At 46.4% G+C, this 25,000-nt stretch overlaps 2 protein-coding genes and 1 non-coding gene across 9 annotated transcripts in view; all 3 read right to left on the bottom strand.

Annotated features, from left to right (window-relative positions):
• Positions 1-211: 211 nt before the first annotated feature.
• Positions 212-15,364, bottom strand: ppm1bb (protein phosphatase, Mg2+/Mn2+ dependent, 1Bb). 7 transcript variants are annotated; one of them, XR_003973756.1, is made up of 7 exons: positions 14,964-15,364; positions 6,393-7,244; positions 5,335-5,452; positions 5,044-5,155; positions 4,835-4,892; positions 1,616-1,699; positions 212-1,500 (listed from the first exon to the last, which is right to left on the bottom strand). XR_003973756.1 is itself a non-coding variant. In XM_030339338.1 (7 exons), the coding sequence occupies exons 2-6, from the start codon at positions 7,230-7,232 to the stop codon at positions 4,640-4,642; spliced, it is 1,137 nt and encodes a 378-aa protein (XP_030195198.1). In that variant the 5' UTR covers positions 7,233-7,244; positions 14,964-15,364; the 3' UTR covers positions 212-1,500; positions 4,600-4,639. The 7 variants fall into 7 exon arrangements, 6 of the variants coding, with proteins under 6 accessions (XP_030195198.1, XP_030195195.1, XP_030195196.1 ...); XM_030339338.1 differs by lacking the exon at positions 1,616-1,699 and adding an exon at positions 4,600-4,648; XM_030339335.1 differs by having other exon boundaries at positions 1,616-1,651.
• Positions 15,365-20,786: 5,422 nt separating this feature from the next.
• Positions 20,787-20,880, bottom strand: trnai-uau (transfer RNA isoleucine (anticodon UAU)). Its single transcript has 2 exons — positions 20,843-20,880; positions 20,787-20,822 (listed from the first exon to the last, which is right to left on the bottom strand). It is a non-coding gene; the product is annotated as a tRNA-Ile (tRNA).
• A 1,149-nt stretch (positions 20,881-22,029) lies between these two features.
• mta3 (metastasis associated 1 family, member 3) overlaps positions 22,030-25,000 on the bottom strand; it is a 21,860-nt gene continuing 18,889 nt past the window's right edge. The window contains exon 19 of the mRNA XM_030340255.1: positions 22,030-23,678. Within this exon, the coding sequence (XP_030196115.1) occupies positions 23,504-23,678 (175 nt within the window). The 3' untranslated portion in view covers positions 22,030-23,503. The remainder of the gene's footprint in view (positions 23,679-25,000) is intronic.

The following is a 25,000-nucleotide window of genomic DNA, read 5'->3' as shown; positions in this document are numbered from 1 at the left end:
TGGACGACGATAATGACGTCATTCAAATTATGAATCGTGCTACAATGCAAGGGCTGGAAGATTTCTTTCAGCACAATTTTGTGTCGATTTACGGTTTATGATAAACTGCGAAAAGAAGGCACCTCATCACTTCTGAAAATAAAAAAAGATCAGATGTGTCTGTGCACACACGCACGCATACGCAAACACAATTGAAGGAGACTGCGACCACTGGCCCTTGGCAGGAGTTTTATTTCATATATAGACGCTTTCTGTAATCAAATGTGAGTGCAATCAAACAACGGCAAAATACAAACATTACCAATGCAGTCTGAGAACCAGAGGAGGGGGTTAAAAACTGTGTTAGACATGGAGGGTAGCTGGGGTCTGCCGCAAGGGAGGGGGGGGGGGGGGGGGGGGTGACAGAGGCCAGGTGAGCAGGTGAGAGGCACAGGCCCACACCACCACTGTACGGCCAGGTAGCTGCTAATGGTATTGGTGGTGTGTGTGTTTGTGTGTGTGCATGTGAAGCGGCAAGTTGTCCTGCTTTTAGGAGGGGAGGGGTTCTGAGCCACTCTAAACAACGAGCACAGCAATTAGCTCAACTCTTGGGACAACATTCGTATTTTTCTTATTCTTATTAGGGGGGGGGGGGGGGGGACACACACCCACAGAAACGTTCCACAACCCTCTCCTTTTAACACCAGTTTGAATAAGGTGAAAATTTGGGACACCAAGTAAGAATACTATTGGGTGCTGCAGTGTGCCTGTTTGAGGGTGTGTATATGTTGGGGGGGGGGGGGGGGTTCGCAGGACCAGGAGCACACTAAACAAGGCCGTGAGAGGAGAAATATTGCCCAGTCTTTTGTCTGAGGTCTTCTCCCCTCGGCCCCTCTGCAAGACATTGTTACACTCACATGGGCACGCACATGCGTACACACACACACACACACACACACACATAAACACACGCACAACACAATAGGTCCTCATAATCCTTTTGAAGTCAGGTGATCAATGTCAACATTCCAAAAAAAAAAAAAAAACAAAGATAAACACTGAAAAAAAATAACAACCCTCAATGGAAAAAAATAATCATGTCTACCAATACGATCAGTCCTTAATTTCTTAATATTTCTGTAGAGATTCCTCGGGCAGGGTGGGGGGGGGGGGGTGATCGGTGCATGTGTGTGTGTGCATGTGTGTGTAGGTGTGTAGTATGTGTGTGTGTGTGTAGTAGTCGTTTTCATCCTCGTCGTCGTCATCATCATCATCCTCGTTGCCAGACACACACACGCGTTTCGCCCCCAGCTCTCCCAGCACACTTTGCATGCCTTCTTTCCAAGTGGAGGAGCCATGGCCCCCCAAAAAATAAAATAAAAAAAACCATTGGGTAACTCCTCCAAATCGACGGCTGCACTGATCACTGGGAGGAGACATGGGATGGGGGGGGGGGGAGGGGGAGGTGGGGGGCAGGGGTTGTTACCATGGCTACCAGGGATCCTCCAGGTCACCGGCACTCTGAGGGGAGAGAAGAGCACAAGGGCGGGAGGAAGAGAGGTGTTCAGAGGTTTTTTTTCCGAAAACGCGGCACTGCACTTCTGTACGACAGCTGGCGACCAGAGTTTACACTGACCGTGTTTCTCACGGCGTGCGCTCCGCTTTCCCTTTCCTACATCCGAGAGGTTCACAAGAGTTAGAGAGGAAAAGAGAAAGAGACCTGCACGAGAGAAGGGGGGGGGGGGGGGTTTCGATCACTCCTGCCAAGGAGTACATCCATTTAAATGCCCCCTGTATAAATCCCCCCTCCCCCCTGCCAACACATGTACTACCTGAGTCGGCTCACCTGGCCGGACAATAACAACCTAGTGGTGGCCTCGCACAACACGGCATTAACTCTGACCCTCAACCTACGGGATGCCAAGCCACGTCTTAATGCATTTATATGGGGGGGGGGTTGTATTTCAGACAGTACTTTACACGCCCAGTGAATGTTGTTTTTGTTTTGTTAATGTTACTGCGTGGGGAATGGATACCCTGAACTTTCGCGACAGGCACTGCCCTAGAAATTAAGCTACGGCAACACAAGAGAGGAAGTTTTCATAGGGGAATCAGTGTTGAGGTACAAAAAGTCAGTCTCGTGAAACAATGGTTCTTTTATTACATTATTTGTTTCGTCCAAAAAATCGTATTCATTTGTTAGCTCGCTTTTACGTGGGAGGAAACTGATCTCTTTTGGCTCTTGGCCCCAGAACAACAGCACACAAACATTTACAATCAGACAGACACACGTACGAAGAGCTTTTATTCGTATAGTGGTCCACGTACAGTGAAGCTTTAGATCGATTAGAAGTAATTGCAAGTGTATGCATTTCCAATTCTAGCAGGTAGGGGGCATTAATAGAGGCCATACTCCACAACCATCCTCCCTACCATTACAATTTCTTTTTTTTTTACATTTTCTTGTCTGAAGTCTGTCTGAACTCAAATTCTGACTTCAGGAGCTTTTTCTCCACGGCTGGTACAGCGATTCATCATTTGTGCATCGTCGTGGTTCGTGTTGTCAGTATTAGTGCATTATACAATCTATATGACACTAGTAAGCAGACCCCAGCTGACCGGTAACATGTGAGCCTTTGTTTTAAAAAAAGAAAAGAAATCGAAGATCAAGAAAGAAAGCACTAACAAGACTCCTAAGAAGAGGTATTCCGTCTGGTTTAAAATATCCTGTAGTATTGTGAAAGGGTTCGTATAAAGGCTAGGGGGAGGGGGGGGGGGGAGTTCAGGAAGAGATGTGGGAGATATAATTATATGCGGGGGAACACTATAGAGGTGGGGAGTGGATGATGTGAAAGTACAGTCCTCGACGTAGCCTGGACTAGAAAATACAAATCACATGGTTTGGTTGGTTTTTGCGCATTTGCTACCAGAAGTTCCCACACTGTCTGTCCGTCTCTCCCCCCCCCCCCCACTCCCTTCTCCCCCACACCGCTCTCCACGCAGACAGCCACAGACGTACACAGGCGCACATTTAAGCCCATGCTTGGGAGGACGTCTGACAGCAGCACAGCGGCGAACTGAAGGCTGAGTCTCTTTCTCCCCCCCCCTCCCCGCCACCGTCTGGGCCCTACTGTCTGATACGGCTGCTGCTGCTGTTCTGTGGTGGTGGTGGTGGTGGTGGTGCGGTTCGTGGGGAGGAAGGCAGGATTGGGCAGGGTTTTGAGCGGTGGCGGTTAGTATATTGAAGCGGTAGAGGGCTAGAGGTGATTCAAAGCCTGGCGGAGGGGGGGGGGACGCGCCAGAGGACGACGGACCGGCTTTGGTTCTGCCCGGAGGGGAGTCAGCCACGCTAAGGATGGCAGGAGGAAGAGGAGGAGGAGGAGGAGGAAGAGGAGAGGGCAGTGTGGCCCCGTGGTCTGGAGGTCGTCGTGACAGGGTACGGGGGGGGGGGTGGGTGGCACAGGGTTGTACAAGAGCAGGAAGGAGCGGTGGCGGCAGGGCGAGCGGAGAGGGGGGGGTCAGACAGAGGGAAAGCATGGTGGGCCGGTGGCGTCCGGGCCGGCCTCGGGCTCGGCGGGGGAGGGCGGGGGCGAGGGGAGCGAGGGAGGGGAGGCAGCCGGGTCTCGCTGACGTGCTGCGTCCAAAGACTGTCCCTCCTTGGGGGCCCCGGGGCCCGAGCCAGAGTCTTCTCCCTGCACGAGGTAGGAGGACAGGGACTCCTCGAGCACGGCGCGGTACTGCCCCCGGTGGTGCAGGCGGAACTGCCGCAGGGCCTCCAGCAGGTGGGCCGCCGTGCCACCTCCAGCGCCACCGCCGCCTCCTCCTCCTCCTCCTCCTCTTCCTCCACCCTCCGCACTCTCCTCCTCTTCCTCCAACTCCTCCTCTCCAGCACTGCCTCGGCCCGCAGAGGCCTGGGGCGACACGCCACGGTCAGACTGTGCACGTGGCCACAAAAGCCATGCGCACAAAGACACACACACACACACACACACACACACACACACACGCACACACCTAACAAGCACTGCAGCAACCGCGTGTAGGCGGTCGTGCGAAAGCAGGACTCGGAGCAGAAGACACAAGCCCGCCCGCCGTGACGACAGCAGGGTTGACACCAGTGTGGCAAAATCATCCCCTCGCAAGAAAAATGTGACCACGGAGCAGAGATGTTGACCACGCAGGAGAGAAGAAAGGGACCGTTGCACCCGTATTACTATGCGATAAAGAGACCCTGCCTCCCAAGATTATCATCACTAAAACAAAGACGCAGACGGGAAAAAAAACTAACAAAAGCGACCTATCCTCTTAACAGCCCTTGCAGAGATCGAAAGCACAATCCTTTCCTTGAGCCTGCCGTTGGCCGAATAGCAAAGGAATTCAGGGAGAGACGGCCTCATGAAACCGCAGTGAATTTTCGCAGATGTTGACGTTGACACTTGTTTATTCTTTATCAATGCTACAAACACGTCATGGGTCGGAAAGGGGGTTGAAAAGCTTGCTGATTGTAACCGAAGAATTGGCACGTTCATTCAAAAAGGGTTCGCAGACAAATGTTAAAAAATGTGTCAAAATGTGTCTCAACAGACAGCGATTGCCATTTTTCGTCCGCCCGAAACCAACCTCCAACCGGCCGGCGACACCAGATACACACTCATTCGTCCTAGCGCCTCTTCATACACGCACAAATACACACACACAAACACACACAACATATATTAGTCAGAATAAACTTTAGAGGAGCGTTCTTCTGAATCTACACTAAGGCAGTCTAGCTCTTATTTATGCAGCTGGGGGGTATGTCTAAGAGATAGGATGAATGGTCAAAGAGAGTGAGAGGTCAAACGGATGAACTCACCCCTTCCTCTTCCCTGTGTGGGTTCAGCCTGTTGTACATGGCCTCGATTACACTCCGTCTGTTGACACGCAAACAAACAAGGTTTAGTGTTAACAAAAAGACGACTCCCTCTTCTTCATCGTCTCAGATTCCTGAGCGTAGAGAGAGTGTGTGTGTGTCTCTGTGTCTGTCTCAGTGTGTGTCTCATTGTGTGTCTGTTTGTTATTTACTTGCTGGCCAGGCCTCCACCAGGTGGGAGGTTGGGCACGGTCTCCGTGGCGATGCTCCGCAGTACAGACACCAGGTCGGGGACCCCCTCGTCCCCGAAGCGTCCCAGCAGCTCTGGACCCCCGGAACAAACACACACACGTATGTGTGAGAAACACAAGAGTGCCTTGCAAAGTAAATAAACGCCATCTACGCAAATTCATTATCATACAAGGAGATTCTTCTGGAAACTACGGTGACAACGTGGAGGGTAATTGGCGGTATCGGGGTAGTAGGACGCAGTCCATACTTACCCTCAACCCGCGACTCCAAGTACTTGTCGAGGTCCTCCTCCTTTTTCAGGGCCTCTTCGGTCACCTTGGGCGCGCCCGGTAGGCTCACCAGCACCACGCTCATGTTGTCCCTGCTCCCCTAGGGTGAGGGGGGGGGGGGGGGGGGGGGGGGGGAGGACAGGGCGTTACAAACGCGTGAGCCTTTCCAACATAATCATATTTTTCCTGAAAGCAGAGAAAACTTTCATCTTCCGCTTTCAAACCTACGTTTACATTTTACGTATTCCTCTGTTTTCCCTGGCACCTTTTCAGGCAGTCAGAGCACAGAAAAGAAACAAAAACTGTTTTTTTTTTTCAATCATGCGTATCACAACTAGTACGACTTATTTGAAATCACAACAAGTGATTTCAAATAAGTAGCGGGGAGTAGCTGCTCCCAGGTGAAAGATTTCAGTTCCCCATCCCTCACCAACTCTTAATGTCAGACCGCGGCTTTGACCTTCAGCCTCGTGGGTTGGTTGATACAAAGCCATCACTTAAACTCAATCCTCGTCATGGGCGTGGGTGTGTTGTTTACAATGTTTTGGCTGGTAAATCCTCCGTCATGGTGATCAGGCCTCATCGTAGGACGAACCCAGAGGTCGCCCTTATAATGGGCATTGTCTTTTTATGTACCAGGGTTGTAGACGATAGGACAAGATAACACACATTGGACTATGGTCTTGGTATACGTGCCCTGGTATAAAAAGTAGCACACCCATAATTAGTGTTACGAGTGACACAAGTAGGACTGCATGTCCTACGATGATGTGGAAGGATCTATTCTTTCTCATATTAAATCCCCAAATCATTATCTCATTAAGGTTTGTTTCCTAAAAAGGAATACGTTTTGGGTCTCCTATTGAAGGTAATGTGACTTCAACTAAAGTCCAAACAAGGTCAGCAGGTCACCATACGTCTCTCAACAGTTGAAACAAAATCCAAGCAGACAATCGTGACATTTCCAGGACTTCGTCCAAAAAACTGCGCGTTAGCATGCATGCGTGTGTGTGTGTGTGTGCGCGCGCCTCCCGTCTCACCTTGTGCAGGCAGGTGTCCACCACGGCGTTGCAGACCTTCTCCAGGTCCTCGCACACCTGTAGCCGCGAGCGCACAAACTCGCACAGCTCCTCGTTGGTCATGACGTCCCAGATGCCGTCGCACGCCAGCACCACAAACTCGTCGCCCTCCGCCGCCCGCTCCATCACGCACACCTCCGGCTCGGGGCTGACCAGCTGCTCCGTTGGCCCCTTGCCGTCCACGCACTTGTAGTCGTAGTCGCCCAGCGCCCGCGACACCGCCAGCGAGCCGTTCACCCGCTGGATCATGACCGAGCCGCCGGCGTTCTGGATGCGCTCCTTCTCGCGCGGGTTGCACGGCTTGTGGTCTTGCGTGGAGAAGCCCACCCGGCCGCCGCGGCACAGCACGGCGCGCGAGTCGCCGCAGTTGATGAAGTAGAGGTGCGTGGGGCTGAGCAGCACGCCCACCGCCGTGGACCCGCTGCGGTCCAGGCCCTGCCGCAGGTCCGAGAAGCTGCGCATGTACTCGTCGATCTTCAGGAAGCCCGAGCGGATGCCGTCCTTCACGCCCTCCACCGCCGCCGCGCTGCCCGAGCCGAAGTCGGCGCCGCCGCCGCCCGAGAGGATGTGCTCCAGCAGGTGGCCCGAGCAGTAGTTGGCCACGCGGGAGCCGGCGTGCCCGTCGTACACGGCGAAGAAGGACCAGTCGGTGAGTCCGTGCGGCAGGCCCACCACGGCCGTGTGGGCGTCCTCCATCTCGACCCGCCAGCCCTGCATGGAGCTCAGGCCGTAGCGTAAGTCGTTGCCCTCGCCGTGGGCACTATGCTTCTCCGTCTTCGGCTTGTCTAGGAACGCACCCATGGCTGCTTACAGCTGGGAGGGAGACAAGGCGGGGGGGGCGGGGGGGCAGGTTTAACGAGGGTTATCAGGCCATCAGCGGTACCGTGCTACCTTCTGCGTCTATTATTAACACCAGACCTTTAACTCAGGGATATTTACTTTACAATAATCCATAAGCTGCTGCACCAATAGGTTGACTCGGTTTCGTTTGGAATCAAAGCTGCTTTGATTTATTCAACCTACCGATTAGTTTATATTACTTATTTGAAATGACCAAAATATAAGATAAGATAATACTTTATTGTCTCTTACACAAGGCTTACAGAAAACTTTCTTTGTCATGGCTCCAGTCACAAATAAACTCTCACAGAGACATGTTTATTTGTGACTGTGGCCATGTCAAAGAAAGTTTTCTGTAACCCTTGTGTAACAGACCAAAAAGTACTGTCCCTGAAAGCGCCTCAGCAGAAGGAGCAGATCTTCTCTGTTCCAACAAAGCAACCGGAAATACATCCATTTAAAAACAACATGGAACACGTTTGTATCATCAGTGCACTGAGACAATAAGTGGGCAAAACACCAGAAACATAAAAGGGAATAAAAAAAAGAAAAAGCCAGCAAGGAGCAGCTTAGCGCCTGGACTGAAGGTCACCCGCCGCGCGAGAGCCGCGCTTATAATAACTTCATGGTTGATGACACTTTGAGAGGTCAAGGCAGCGATAAAGATAGCAGAGGATCCTCAGCAGATCAGGATTACAGGGCACACCTGAGAAGACGACACACACACACACACACACACACACACACACACACACACACACACACACACACACACACACACACACACACACACACACACACACACACACACACACACACACACACACCTTTTCCTAGGCCTGAGATGTAGGCTACGCCTACAATACGAGTACGAAGCTGTGCAACTGAAAATGATGTTGAGTGTTGTCAAGCGTAATCCATGATGCCAACATGTGGGGTCTAGTCAGCCTTTTGAATGGAGCTTCTTGCCTGTGCAAGTCTGTCATTGCGATTGCCCGTCAAAAGTATACTGGTATCCTGACAGCGTCATGCCGGTAACTCAAAGAGTCCAGGGAACCGGTTAAGAAGGGCAAAAAAACCGACCCAAAGCACACTAATGCAGCCACTGAAATTCCTCTAGTTCTGATGCCTGGTCAGCAGAAACGGTTCACGCTAGCCTAGGGCGCGGCGAGCGAATGGTGTCTGTCCGTCCGCCAACAGAAAGGTCCAGGTGGAGGCGGGCAGAGGGAGGGGGGGGGGGGGATCACCTGTCCTTGTCAACTGGGCCAGGGACGGTACATAAAACCATAAGCACAAAAATGCCAACGCAGCTGGGGCATGTTCCCAAAAAAAGGCTGGTATGTGCCAGTATTGACTCAGGCTCCCTTCAGCTAAATGTGCACGGATGTGCTTGCATGACCCGCATGTATGCAAGCATGTTAGCGTGTGTGTGGTAGGGGCAAGGGTGTATTTGTGTCAACTCGGTAGCCAGCCTATGAGTGTGAGAAAGACGCTCTATAAATAGCCCTGTGCTGGTTTGGATTTCATGCCCAGGGTGGGGGGGAGGACAGCCACTTAGTTCACGTTTGACCGACCTCTCTTCCTGCTTCCTGTCCATCGGCAGACATCTAGCCGTCAAGCACTGATAGCCGTTAGCTAGAGGCATCCTGATCGGATCTATTTATACTGCCGCTCTGCTGTGGCGTGTGGAAAAACTTTTGTTTTTGGTTGGGTGCCGGGTTGTTTTATTTTAACAATAGGGCTGCCTTACTCTGTGTTGCGATAATCACACACATTGCAGAGTCATCCAGAGGACAATTGCTCCAACTGCTGTCTCAGCAGTCTATCGAATACTATGAAAAGTGATGCGGTATTTTAGTGAAAGTCACAGAAATACCGCATTAAGATTCACTGTCAAAAAAAATGGAGGAATTCAAGTGCCAGAAGGGAAGCGTTCCATTTAAAGCTAGGGTAAGCATTTTTTCCAATTAGTTGAAATTCTCTTGATATCCTGACAGCGATCAATAATTCAAATGCCCTGCAAAAAAAGGAAAATCACATATCCTTGTCTCCTGCAGGCCTGTCATGAGGCCTACCTGTTTATTTACCAGACTATCTACGCACACCCGTGCCTGTGCACTGATTTCATAAGGCTGGAGTCTTCCTAAAGCCTAGGCAGACCTATTGATAAAGCTAATGAGCTGGTCATGTGTTTTGGGGGAGTGGCTTTGAAGAGAGGCTTAAAGGACTGGCTGGAATTTTCTGTTGGATTCTTTCAAATCATAGCTCATTCTGGTTAGATTTCCAAAAGTTACTTACTGCAGCTTTAAATGCATTGTTTTTTCATTATTTATGTTCTTCCAATTCACCGAGTTCAACACAGTCCTTAAAAAAAGGAGCCGACATTAAAGGGGGCTTTACATCACACCTGAGCTATATGCCGAACTATAACACTGGAGCAACCCCACGGTTCTTTTTTAGTTTTGAGAGGAGGAACACTGGTGCAGCACAGGGAACCACGAAACCTGCTGTGCTCACCTGGGAAGACGTGACTATGTCTGCTTACCAAGTGGAATACGGTTCAGTCCCAGATGAGGGCATGGATGTAACCTGACCTCGCAATAGGAAGCAAATCAAGTGGGTCGGAAACCAATGCTCTTACAGTCTTCTATATAAAGTAAATGATTGATATATCGTAGGAATCATTAGGTCAGAGTGTTGGCAGGCTATGATACCGTTCTACATCTTCAACCAGAAGGGGATTTGCCAAATGACCTGTTCGACATGTGTTCAATTGTTTAAGTTTGGCTCACTTTACAAAGGGCTGTGTGAACATTAACTTGACAAAATGAATAATGCAACCATGTCGCAACCCCTCTCCAGAATCGGACCACGCTATAGGCGAAAACGCCTTTACAATAATCTGTTTAATTACTTCTCGTGCTAGGAGCTGAACTTAACTTTAAAGAAACCGAACCATGGGATGGAAAAGGTCAGGCCGTTATTGGCGAATCCATTTTTAGCTGAATGGTTCCATTTCAAAGTCATTACCAAATTAAATTGGGGTTCATTTTGTTGGGCTAATTAGGGGTGTACTGTGTGTGTGCATATGTTGTCCGTGTAGAACTAGGCGGAGACAGCGATCTAAAATAAAAGCGAGGGGGTGGGGTAGGTTAACCAGCGGTGTATCATCTTGCCAATATCGATCCATTGACAAGGAACTGGAAGGGATGTGGACATCTTTACCACAATGAACGGCCATTTCCCAGTAGGGTCAACACAGTATTGTCATTAAATGTGTGCGTGGAGATACAGTCGTTGAGAGCAATCTTTCCAAAAATAAAACAAACACACAGACGTTGCCTAGCAAGTATTGGTCATCCAGTGCTGACATCACACACACACACACACACACGAGAAAAGAGTAGTAGCAAGGGCAGTAACCAGATCCTGTAAGGGGACACACACGCGCACTAAAGCGCACGCACACCTAATATTGGTATGGGGGAGAACTAGAGATAACAGAAAACAGAACAGAAACCAGCTCTACTGAGACATCAGACCGAAACCAGGCGACTCTCGACCACTAAACCCATTCAAATGGGCAAGAGACCACGGAGTGACCGCAGGCCGAAACCAACACCCTCTTCCTGAGACACACATGGATGCCAGAGCACAAGACAACCAATCAAGCGACACAGGAGCGGTTCACAGTGTCTGGGACCTCTTCCTCGTTGAATGCGGGTCTAAGATCCTAGGCTCCGGCCCCTCGCAGAACAACAAGCTTGTGTTTCTCACGGGCGTGGCAATGCATGGAGGTAGGACTTTGTGACCTCCATCAAGCCATGGCCCATGTTTACACATTAACTCATCAGCGCTCGCTATTACACAACAGCCCCTCCACCCTCTCAGGAACATGGGAGCATCGATAGAGAAGCCGTGTGGGTCAGAAGGCAGAAAAGTCCACAGAGCTACAAGCTATTCAGTCCGCACCAAGGGTGGGAATCTCTTGGTATTGCATGATTAGATTTCAATTCTTGGGGGCCATGTTTCAAAATGTATCCTTGATTCAGAACATAAGGTTCCAAGTTTATGGGTCGACACAAGGCGTTAAGTGAATACGTTCAAATAGGTTTGTATATTTTAAAGAGTTATATCCACTGATAAACACAAACAGGTAAACCTAAGACGAAAGAGAAAAGATTACGGTTTTTTTTGAAAAATGAGTCTTATGTTGATCGATTTTTTTTCCCCACCCCTAGTATGCGCACACGCACACGCACACACACACACACACACACACACACACACACACACACGGAAATTGATCTGCTAAACTCCCTCTACCGAATCGAGAAAGCGATGGCTATTGCATAAACAATAATTCCCTTATGGTAGTGAATCGAATTGTGCCAATTGATTTAGTGTAGCAAAAAATATATTTTTCAAAAGTACCCACGTTAATTGACTGGGCACACTACCATTTACACCATCAAAATCATTTACCTCGCAATGGAACTAGCAGAGTACAAGGTCATGTGACGGAACGAGTCAAACAAAAACTAAAATGTGGGGACACGCGTGCGTGTGTGTGTGCGTGCATAGTTTGTAAAACAAATGGGCTAAATATTTGAATCCAACTTCTCTCTCTCCACAGAGACTGAGAAAATAGACTTGTGACAACTGACAACTCATGTTATCAGGTTATCAGTTGTCCGGCCACTGGAGACTTGAACCACTAGTTCCACTACCAATGATAGAACTAAGAAATTCAGGTTAATAAGGTGCCTTTACGTTGAAAGCGACTGTTCCTTCAGAATGCAAGACTGTAACTCACACTCTGTAGTTCTTTATTATTTAATTATATTTGGATTATCTGTTTTAGAAAGGTCTGACCAGGGACTGGCTTTGCAAATTAGCCAACTTGCTAGAAACCATCTACAACACATCTACACAGATTGTTATGCCATTGACTGTGATAATTATGCATGCAATAATGTGCGCTGTATTCTCCCTGACAGATAAACTAAGAATAATATTCAACACGTCAATAAAATATAAAATAAAATATAATAAAATAGAGTCCTCTGTGAGGCCCTTTTTTGGACAGATCTAGCCTTCCAATAGTCGGTTTGACCAATCCAAATCGGGTACATGCCATGTCCTCATCCTCTCCATCTCCACCAAAAAAAGGCAGAGGCACTTATTTATGTCTATCAACATACTGTCCTCTTATAGAAACGATTTGTTTCTTTTTGGATACCAACGTTCTCCTAAAGAAAATACAGTTCCATCATATATTTACGACTGTGACGGGACTTTTATTGCAATAAGCAAAATGGTCACAGTCATAGAAGTAACAAGAGAAAGTTAACTGCAAAGGCGATGGGCCTCATTCCCTTAGCGGCCATCTTGGTTCTAGACGCTAGCCGGGTAGCCTCCGAATCCAGCTAGCGCTTAGAACCAAGATGGCCGCGAGTTGATAAGTGCAATCTAAAGCGATTCTGTAAACATTGCCCATGACGGAGCATCAATTATGACCAAGAAATACCTATTTGGTGTTATTCCAACAGGTAAGGCCCACATCGTGTACATTGTCATGCCCTTTACTGAATTATGATGGATGTGTTTTGTGACATAAAATTAGCCTAGGTGGTAATGGTACATTTACGTTGATTTAGAATTTTAACAGCATTACTCCAACTCTGGGGTCTTCTTAAAATGGTAAACTAAATAAATCCCATGATGCATTTTTATGTGCAGGCCCTATTGCGGAAATATACGTGTGTCCCTACGAGGTTCAGACATTAGTGTAATGTAAAAAAGAAATTTTATGTTTTGCAAAAATAAGTTAATAGCTTAATTTGGATCATAAACAAATGCAGGGATTAAAACGCTTATTTTTTTGGTGGCCGTTAGCATGTGAATAACGGGACGTTGGGTGGAAAATTAAAAAATGTTGACCAACCCTTCTATTGTGCCCCGCACTTTAAACAATAAGAGAAAGGCTAGTGACACGTCATTATTAATTGCCAGCTCCACTGCTTTCAATCTTCTTTCTGTGGGAAACCCTGAACATACAGCAGCCATCTTTGGTAACCTGGGTATTGACATCGGCATTCAGCTCTAACGGCGGCCGCGCAGGACCGACCAGCCCCCTCTGTGAACTGAAGCACTCTTTAAACTTGGATTGTTTGGGTTTCTTCATTTGGAAGTCCCGATGCTATCAGCTGTCCTTACCTGCTCAAACAATCATTGTTTGTTTGATGCAAGGCAGGCAGCCCAGATTTAGGACTGAAGCTCCTCCACAAGCCACTTAATATACACTCACCCATATTCAGCCTAATAATGAATAAACAAAATAAATAAATAAATAAATAAATAGATACACAGTATAAACTAAAGACAGCCCTTAGGTCACTACACTGCTGATAATGATTTCCCTGCCTTTCATCGCTGAGCCCTGATTGCTGACTCAGTGTATAAGTGTTTAAGTAACCTCTTATCTCTACTGCAGACACAAGTCAAACTCCAGGTGATGTCATACTTTGGATAACCTGGGCACACTACAAATAGGACGAAGTCATACTCATATGATACTGGGCTTTATAATTAATTGTGCATGTTGTGCTGGGCTAGTTATTATATTATTCTAAAACAACTGGGTAGAGATTTCATATGCAAATTAGATCACACCTAGATATAAAGATGTAGCGTTATTCCAGATTTCCAAGAGAATAACGTTGCTTCAACGCTGCATTAAAGGCCTATAGTACCACAAAACAATCTATATCTTGTGACGCACCTAAAAGCGATTGTTATAAGAATACATTGGCTCTCATTGAATGCATAACTTATTCATACATTTCAGATAAGAAATTCAATCTCTGACGACCTAGACCTAAAAAATAAACGAATTGTGAACTATTTGCTTGACTTATTTTATATAGAGCACTGCTGTTGATCCGATACCCAATTAACATTAATAACATGCGCCTAGCTAATAACCAATAAAGACGTATTGATTGCGCTAATCACGAAAGTACTTTCAAAAGGGTGCACAGCACACTGCACAGTCAATTCCCCAAACACCCAACCATAGCTGCAGAGTAAAACCTCCATAGTAGCTAACGTTAATCAGCAATGGATCAGGTTTGGTATCCTGAATAAACCCGTTGCAAACAGTGGATGGATTGCGTAACTTATATTTATATAACAAAACCAAAAAAGGCTTCCAACATTAACGTAAACAGTGTAAAATGTGTCAGGCACGCCATCGGCTAACCTGGAAGAAGCCGAATAAGCAAGGGCGATATCAGCTCAGTGGAGTAGACTAACCACTGGAGGACAACGTGTTCAATGCTTCACTTCACTCATGATTGGCTAGCTCGCATTGCCCCAAGTTGTCGATAGATCGTGCAGATCTCCTTCATGTAAAATGTAGATGTTTTTTTTTTTAAATCAATTGCCGAATAAATAATTCACTGCATGTATGTACCTCGGATGTTTGTGCTCGCGGACCAAATGAACACATGCCCAACTTAATGTCTCATTACACTGGTCCCTCTGCGGGAAGGCCTAGTTGTTTGCCAGTGTACTAATGTTAGCTTGTTGTGCTGCTAATGCTAACCGCTAGCTAATGGCCAACACAATGATTTTCTAGCTTGTCAAACGTCTGCGCTAAAGACGCTAACGTAATTGCTGTCTACTTACGTTTTCCTGTTGGTTGGTTTTTCACGGCGTGGATCCAATCTCGGTCCTTGGGCTGTATTCGGATGCTGGGAGATTATACAATCTAGCTCTCCACTAAGCTAACGTTAGCTTGCTAGCTACCTTGTTATGTTTCCTTATTTGACAAAAAAATAATCGAGATTGGCCTCAGATGAGCGGCGATAATTCCTTTCTCGGTGGTTCCCTGCTTGGATAGCATTGATTCTTACGCATTTTTGACACCACTTTTGTCATTCACCTCAGCATAAACTATTCCGATCGCTCCAAAACAAATATGGGCACAGAGAAATGTTATATTAGATAACACGGACAAATCTCGCACTTTCCTCCATTGAAAGGCCAGAGCTATCCTTCGACTTTGGGTGCTGAACAGGAGGAGGTGCTATTTTCGGTATATGCTTGCTGATTGGCCGTACTGTCCTGGAAAAGCCCTAACTCATTGGTCAAATTCCATGCCAATCGGCTCTGCCCCTATCCAAAAGTACATTTTCATTGGTTTATTCATGTAGCCCCACACGCTCTCCGAAGGGGGCGTTAGATCTCTCCCCCCGTATCTACATAGTTCCTTTTTATAACTTGTTCACATGGTCATCTCGTGAAGTGGAATTCGCATGGAATTGATAACATGGTAATCTTCAAACACAAAAATAATTCAGACGTTGTTTCAAATTTAAAAAGAAACTGTTGAAATTGTTGACTGTCTAAAATAGATTTAACTCGTATATTCAAAATACACTTGTCCAAACAACACATCCTGTATCACAAGTCAAAGTTCACCCAGAAATCGGTTTTCCCTTTTACCATCTGTCGTTTGCACGTGCACAACAACAGTTGAAACTACAGATTTCAGTTGAGGAACAGTCCGTTTACTTTGACCGTGCTTACTGTGAACAATGAAGGCATGTCAAACATAATGCAGCCTTCTTAATGAGAGGGCTGGAAGAAAATTACAGTTTAAATTGGTTGGAATAAAATTGCATGATGATGTCATTTGATGAGACCAAAGAGAGCCGTTGATCACCTGGTTCTATTAAAATGACTAATACTGCTCGTGTTCAAAAGGCCATGTTTTAGAGAAAACCATCACATCAACTGCGTACAAAGAGACATTACAGAAGCAAAAACTGTACTCAAACCAAGATGGCATGGACATTACATAATCTGTTGCTTCATCATATGGACTCCTGTATTTAAAAGCAAACTGAGGAAGAAACCAGGGTTGGTTCAAATGCAAATCCAATCCAATCCAATGGGTGGAGAAGAGTTGAGTTGCAGCTTCCAGGATGAGATTTCCATGGATAGGATCACATACTTCTTTTCGGCATTTACAAATGCACCCTGGACAGCAGCCAGGGACACATACATGACGGTTAGCCCAACCATTGGCATAAAGGCCTACTGTATGTCCCTGTCTGTCACTGGGAATGGAGCTGGGGTGATCCAATTCCACATGCATTTCAGACCTGTAACTGCTTGGTTATAAGATCTATTTATTTGACCACTTGATATAGAGTAGAAACCAATAATGTGAACATACAAAGTCCGAACGAATAAGTGAAGTTGTGTTGGTCTCAAAAGTGCTTCACAGGTTTAGATTTGCCAGAGATTGTCCACCTAGAAACCGTGAGGAAAGTTGTATTGGTATAAGGGAAATAAAAATTAATTAAAAAAATGAAGGCAAAACTTTTAGGTGTTGTTCTCAACATTGAAATCTTTACATATTAGAACTATATTTTAATAGTGATTTATATATATATATATATGTTTATATAAATATATAATGAAGAAATATATAATAATATTAATAGTATATGGCTTTTCATTCCTGAAACTAACATGCAAACTATTTACAATACATCATACTAGAATTAAATATCACTCTCATTCAGAAATCTGAAATTAAAGACTCAAATTGTAATGTAAACCTTTTTTGTCCAAGGGAATTTAACTATCAGTTGGTACAGTCCACTGGGTACGCTGGTAGACTGATCTTTGCATCATCTGGGTGGACACTCCCACTTGTCGTGTTGCAATGCCACAGGGTAGGGCAGATTTGGAAACGGCTTGTAATGGCTTACCACATTCACACCTGGTGGTCAAATAGGGACCATTTAGGCTACCGCTACAGGCTCCCACATTGCTTTTGTGGAGTGTGTTTCTTAACCCAATCCACGAAAACTTAGTTAGTGAAATCGTCAAATTTTTATGTTTCATTAATTTGCAAATCAGCTTTTCAATGTATGGCAGTCTGTTGCTATTGAAAGAAAATTACTCCAAAGTTTGAAATGTACTCTTACGGCATAAACTACTACATCAACTGTTACAATATAAAATCATCTGAAGAACATCCCCTTCATAGTTCCGTCTAAAACCGAGTCGTTAAGCCTTTCTGTGCACATGGTTTTGTAGGAAGTTAACCGTTTAGTGTGTGGATTCATAAAATGAATAAAACGTATAAATTATAATCAGATTGAACGTTATTCAGTGGCAACAAATAGGCAGATGGCAGGGTCATAAGTGCATATACAGATGTCAACTTTTCTGCGAGCCTTGTAAGACAGCGCAACAGTGGATCAGAGTTATGATGTCTGTGGGGAGATAGTGGTGCTCATCCCTGATCATGTTGTGTTTCCCTTAGGATTTATTCCCTTATTAATAAAAAACTCCTCAGATATCAGAACAGCTCTCTGATGCTCCAGCCAGGGTTAGAGATACTGGTCAGATGACATGTCGTGGTAGAGTATAGTGCATGTGTAAGGGGGGGGGGGGGGGGGGGGAGAGGGGGTCATGAATACGTTTGTGTGTGTGTATGCTTGTGCAAGAGAAAGTGTGGCATTTTTGTGTGTGTGTCTGTAAGTGGGATGGTTGAGTGGTCAGTACTTGCAAATAGTAGAATAAAGAAATAAAGACAGACAGATAAATAGACGGACAAAAAACAGTCACACAGAAAAAAAGAAAGAAAGAAAGAAAGAAAGAAAGAAAGAAAGAAAGAAAGAAAGAAACAGAGAAAGGAAGAAAGGAAGAGGGAAAGAAAAAAAGAAAAGGAAGCTAGTGGACATTTAATTTTCCAAGATAAGGGATTATCCCGGCAGAATGTGATCATTCTGGTCAGATCTCAGCATGTTCAATCTCAGCTTATCCCAAATATTAAACTCTCTCTCACTCCAATTTGTCCAACCGACACCCTAAATTCCCTGACACACACACACGTGCACACAGAAGAAGGCACACACACATACACACACAGAAGCAGACACACATACATGCACACACACACAAGTACACACACAGACACACCCCAACAGACACACACTGTACTTTCAACAGCTCAGTTGAAAAGTACAAGTTCTAATTTAATAAAGTGGCCCACTGACCCTACTAACAGGTTGTCGTGTCTGTGTTTATATAAGAGTGAGCGTGGTGCGTGTGTACGTGTGTTTGTGTGTGTGTGTGTGTGTGTGTGTGTGTGTGTGTGTGTGTGTGTGTGTGTGTGTGTGTGTGTGTGTGTGTGTGTGTGTGAGTGTATGTGTGTGTGTGTGTGTGTGTGTGTGTGTGTGTGTGTGTGTGTGTGTGTGTGTGTGTGTGTGTGCTTGCATACGCCAGGGATTTGTGTGTGAGTTTGTGTGTGTATGTGTGTGTGTGTGTGTGTGTGTGTGTGTGTGTGTGTGTGTGTGTGTGTGTGTGTGTGTGTGTGTGTGTGTGTGTGTGTGTGTGTGTGTGTGTGTGTGTGTGCTTGCATATGTCAGGGATCTGTGTGTGAGTTTGTGTGTGTGTGTGTGTGGTGTGTGTGTGGGTGTGTGCTTGCGAACTTCAAGCATTTATGTGTATGTGTATGTGTGTGCGAAAAAGAGAGAGGGAGAGAGAGAGAGAGAAAGGGGATTGCTCAGCCACCTGGTCTTCAGGGAGCATCAGGATCTCAGCTCGGGCTTTGAGGCAGAGGGGTGGCATGGGCTGAGAGTGGGGGTGGCTTGGGGGGGGGGGGGGGGGGGGGGGCCCTGGGTGTTAACGTCTTATGAAAGCGGCTCAGGAGAGTAAATTAAAAAACTGTTATATCTAATCTGAAGCACCGAAGAACAAGTGGCACACGCCTCCAAATCTGAACCCTGATCCGTAGTGACATCGTTGACACGGATCAGCGGAGCTCATTCCCGCCCGCACGCAGGAACACACACACACACAACACCAAAAACACACACACAGGAGTGCGCACACACACACACAGATGCAGGCATACATGCATGCAGACACATACACACACACACACACACACACACCCACAGGAGTGCGCACTCATACGCACGCACAGAGATGCAGGTATGCATGCACACACACACACACACACACACACACACACACACACACACACACACACACACACACACACACACACACACACACACACACACACACACACAAACACACACATATTAAAACAGATAAATAACACAAAATAAAAACTCAGATCCAACATGTATATGAGTGTAGACCAGAAACATATACACATTGTGTACTTGGCTCACAGCCCATAGAGGCTTGCACACATGCAGCTCCACTGCTGTTAACACCAAGCGATTGTGTCCCGGGTGGAGGGAGGGAGGGAGCGAGGGAGGGAGGGAGGGAGGGAGGGAGCAAGGGAGGGAGGGAGGTGACAAGGGGTATTGGAAGCTGATCTGCACTCTCATTTTCAGCCTGCAGATCAGCGGCGGGACATCTGGGTCACATCATTACTGCAATCTTCCGCTTGTTCATTCCCAGCTTACAAAGCTTAGAAGGACAGACCCCCCCTCACCACCAACCACCACCCACGACCCACCCCCACCCCATACACACACTTGCTGGCGACAACTATGTTATCTGCAAACAAAAAAAGATAATGATGTCATCCAAATTGTTCTTTTTGCTTAGTTTCATGAGGGACAATGCTGTTATTTCACAGAGGATACGTTCCTAAACAGAACGTTCCTGTCAAATCGGCCATAATGCAAAGGGAAACGAATGCTGTAATGTTCACTGTATTTCCCAAAGAGTAAATCAAAACGAGGGGGTTGATGTGCTGCTTTGCACATGTTAAATACATAGCTGCAGGAGTGTGTGTGTGTGTGTGTGTGTGTGTGTGTGTGTGTGTGTGTGTGTGTGTGTGTGTGTGTGTGTGTGTGTGTGTGTGTGTTTGTGTGTGTGTGTGTGTGTGTGTGTGTGTGTGTGTGTGTGTGTGTGTGTGTGTGTGTGTGTGTGTGTGTGTTTGTGTGTGTGCGTGTGTGCGTGTGTGCGTGTGTGGAGGGTATAAAGAGCTGTGAACGAATAAATGGATGTGTCGTCTGTGTTGGATTAAATAAAAGAGGAAAAAGTTGAGTGAATTTCTTCATCTGATTAAAAAGTATATCCTTTGATGTCCTACAAAAGTTGATAAGCAGCGTTTTGGCCTGACAGACCAGGCTAGTCTCTTAATTTGATTTAATAAAACGACGGATGCTGTCCTTTACTGCCCACTGGTGTTGACAAGTTGCTGTTACAGCAGGATGTCTATTTCCCTTGTTTTGCTGTGGAAAGTGGGGTTCAACACTATACAACTACATCACAACGCACTTTGTTTCGTTATGTTATATTGATGATAGACTGGTATTAGGATATAGTAGGGTTGTGGTCAGAACTACTTGTTTCCAATATCTGCTTATAACTTGATCAACGAGTAGCAGTGCCATGAATGCAGTGATCGGAAATGGTTCGCGTTTGTTCTTTCGGGTCCATGGACGAGAATTCGCTGCCATGTATCGATATCAGCATAAGGAGATCGTCATCTAAAAACTCTGCTCCAGGTGAGGCTCGAACTCACAACCTCGGCATTGCTCTGCGAATTACTGTCGTATAAGTACCGCGCGCTAACCGATTGCGCCACTGGAGCCTGTGCGTCTAAAGCGACGACCATAGCGAATATATATGGAGTCGATTAACCGTTTGTTCTCTGTTCTTACTCCAATTCTTGTTTCGTCATCGTCGTTCATTCCCACGCAGGACGTGAATCAAAAGTAACGAAATCTATGAAAGCTTGGATTAGCGTCGTTTCAGTGTAGATTGCGTGCTGTTTATAAAGCTCGGCCTGTATAGTTGTGTCATGAACTAAACTAAAGAAGGCTATTCATAACAACAGCAAAGCCCCAAAACAGGCAAAAAAATAAAATAATGTATTGCTCCACGGATGAAGCTTAGCCATTGGCCGCAGTGAGCGTTGATGATGATGATAACGGTGGAGCCCAGTGCGATTGAATGACAGTTGGCCCTATGCCTGGGGCCCTTCTCACCTGCTCATCCAGGTACGCCCTGCCCAGCCCCTGGCTGGATCGGCCTGACGATGACGTCTCTCAGAAAGGGCGTTCTGCCCAACCCCTAAACAGTTAGTTGTGTTGCCTAAACCTAAGCCAGTAGTGGTGTTTCCTAAACCTATGCCAGTAGTTGTGTGTTGCCTAAACCTAAGCCAACAAGTGTTGCCTAACCCTAAACCAGTAGTTGGGTTGCCCAAATCTAAACTAGTAGTGGTGCTGCCTAAACATAAGCCAGTTGGGTTGCCTAAATGTAATCCAGTTGTGATGCCTAAAACTAAACCAGTAGGCCTAGTTGTGTTGGCTAACCCTAAACCAGTAGTGGTGTTGCTTAAACCTAAGCCAGTAGAGGTGTTGCCTAAACCGTAGCCAGTAATAGTGTTGCCTAAACCGAAGCGAAGCCACTAGTTGTGTTGCCTAAACTTAAGCCAGCAGTTGTGTTACCTAAACCTAAACCAGGTTATCTCGCGCACACGACATTAAAGTATGCGAGGCGGTTGAAAAAGATAATAACTGCAATAATATCAGCCGGCATCGTGTCGTATTTATTGTTCAGAATTTTCATAATTCAACACAGGACACACATGATACACCAACATAAACATTTTGAATTAAATAGAAGAAATTTGTCGTCGTGAGGTCGCAGTCCTACACCGCGAACTGAACACATGCGGCCGCGACGTCTGCGGCAGTTGAAAACACGTAAGAAAAGAAGGCTCGCTTTTTACAACAACTGTGGGTCGTTTTTTGCTGAACTTTTTTTTTTTTTTTGCCGGACGAAATGGCTGTGGTGATTCCCTTTTTTAAGAACAGAAGTGCAATGAAACATGGAAAAATAAGAGTTAGGCCTATTGGTCACGTTATTATTTTAGCTTTTCTTATTTTTTTCGCAGTCTTTAATTTGACGGTTCCATGCCATTTGCAGCTCGCGATAGCGTCAGCGGCTAGGTAGGTAGGTTAATGCAAATGAACTGAGAAGGCCTATGACAATGTACAGTATAATGAAATATTTGCATGATTTTATACACTGGTGTATTTGGCCGGACAGAGGGTATGAGGGTGCCTTGGTGATATTTTAGAGCTTTTCCAATATCGATACGATCGATCGATCGTTAAAGATTGTGTCAGTATCTTCTATTATTCACATTACAAAATATATGTTAATGAATCGATGGGGACTTAGATAGCTGTTAAAAGATACAAGACACTATGATAGCTTGAGTAAGTTACTGAGATATCTGGACTTTTAAACTGGTTTGTAACCATTGTTTAGGGACGAAAGACATGCGTGTGGTTCCTCTTAGCCGACGATAAGGGGCAGTATTTCACAAAAAGTGGCAAATATACTGACACAACCTTAATGACAGCTCTTGCTGGACTAGAATATATATTCAGGCGTTCAAAGCCACGTTCAAGCTTATTATGTCATCCATCTCATGGATTTGTTGGGGCAGGTGCTTTTCTGAAAAGACTTGCCTGGTCACTCTTTTACATTGTCCCTTGAAATCTCAGGAGCCAACAATTATCAACAGAATAACCCAGAACTTTACCCAAATACCCCAACCCGACTGCCCCCCTCCCCCATACCCCCACTTTTTTTTAACAGACAGAAGAAAACTCCACAAAAATGTATCGTCAACACAAAGTTCACACAAGGTGGCCGTCGTGAAAAAGTCTGACACACACATTTACATCTCCCCTTCCTCGGTCACATCCACACACTCCTTCTCACGCTCACACACACACACACACTCAGGCCTGCACATCTATACATCCATCACTGTCTTGATCCCTCCCGCTTCAACACTTGTTTATGTACATTCTCGGGTACGCAACCTCACACACACACACACACACACATACACACACACCATGCGCGCAGTCTGAAAAAGTTGCCAGGGATTACAATAAGTGCTATACAGACAGGCACGGCTTGCAGTCAGGTGTCAGCTTTTAGTGCATCTAGTGCAGTTGGATAACCTCATCCTCCTCATGCCTCACCAGAACTGAATTATCAGAACCAGGTGCAAGATAATCGTGTTTTGAAAGATATGTATATTTTACGTGTGTTTGTGTGTGTGTTTGTGTGTGTCTTTTGATGTGTCTGTGTGTGTCGTTTGATGTGTGTGTGTTTGTGTGTGTGTGTTTGTGTGTCTGTGTGTTTGAGGGCGCATGTACAGGAGTAGGGCGCGGTCCGCTATAGCCTCGTCAGTCATGGATGACGATGGGTCCTCGCATCCGCAGGCTGGGGTGAGGGTGTTGTTGGGGCGCAAGCACCAGTCCCTGCGGGGGCGCCTCGGAGACCCTGCGCATGTGGATCTGCTCACAGGGCTGCCGGCATGCGCGCCTCAGCTGGGACCTGGACAGCATTCGCCTGGCCCTCCTGGGGGGGGGGGGGGGGGAGAAAAGACAGGATGTTAGCATGGATGGTGCACCGACCCAACGTGGACGGGTCTCTGGAGAACGCTCTTTTGAGGGTATGAGGTGAAATTGCAAGACTTGGGAACTGTGGAAGAAAAGGTTGCAGGTGAGAAGGCTTTGCGGTCTGGTTTTTTGTAAGTTTTGCGACCGCCTTGTCTTGATTTGAGTGAAACATTCAACAGTGGATGCTGGAATAAGGCAGGAGACCACCATGTCTGAATTCACAGGAAAGGCTGCTTACTGAAAATTGTTGCTGCTCACTTGAAAAAAGACAAAAGATGGGGCTAGATGTATTCTCCATTTTTAACTGATCCATTTTTTTTTCAGTTTTTTCAAATACAAGGAAAAAAGCTAAAGATTATTCAGAGAAACATCGATGAAGCCCAGGCAGGTCCATGACTTGGGCCAGAGTTATTCTTCACCAATTACTGACTATCGAATACGATTGGGGTTAGTGACATCATCAGTCGGAGCCCACTGCAGGTACACAATGTTTCCACAATGTAACATCTCTCTCTCTCTCTCTCTCTCTCTCTCTCTCTCTCTCTCTCTCTCTCTCTCTCTCTCTCTCTCTCTCTCTCTCCCTCTCCCCCCCCCTCTCTCTCTCTCTCTCTCTCTCTCTCTCTCTCTCTCTCTCTCTCTCTCTCTCTCTCTCTCTCTCTCTCTCTCTCTCCTTCCCCCCCCCCTCTCCCCCCCTCCCTCCCTCCCTCCAGGGTTGTGTTCCCTCTCGATCGGAGCAGAAAAACACATCCATTATCGTGGACTCCCTGCTGGGGATGGAGGAGAGAGCAGAGGTGGAACGCCGGGCCCCAGGCCATCGTGACCAAGGTGTGTGCACATGTGTGTTTGCGGGGAGGGGGCTCTGGGCGTATCACCTTTGCATGTATTTATCTTCTTATTTTTTCCTAGTTCAACTCTCCTTTTTGTTTTTCAGCAAGGGGCACTGTGCACAGAAAACCCACACACATACACACACAGACAAACACATTGCCTTCTAATGTTCTTTCCACCAATCAATAACGCTTAATGACATGCGAGAACAATCACTTCCAGCTAGTTCATTATTCCAAACGTGTGCGTGGACGCCATTACAAACCAAGACAACTACTCATAAATTGGGAATCACCACATTTCTCCAGATGGAAAAGTAACCAAGATGCCGATGGTGGGACCACAGGGACCATCCTGAATGCAATGGGATGGGAATTGGGACCATTTCAAATCATCTCAATGATTGGTGCTGCCACTCAACTCGGGCTTGTATCACATCATGTGAGCTCGCCT

This window comes from Gadus morhua, chromosome 18 (assembly GCF_902167405.1).
Source record: "Gadus morhua chromosome 18, gadMor3.0, whole genome shotgun sequence".
NCBI lineage: Eukaryota > Metazoa > Chordata > Actinopteri > Gadiformes > Gadidae > Gadus > Gadus morhua.
This window is presented reverse-complemented; position numbering and strand designations above follow the sequence as displayed.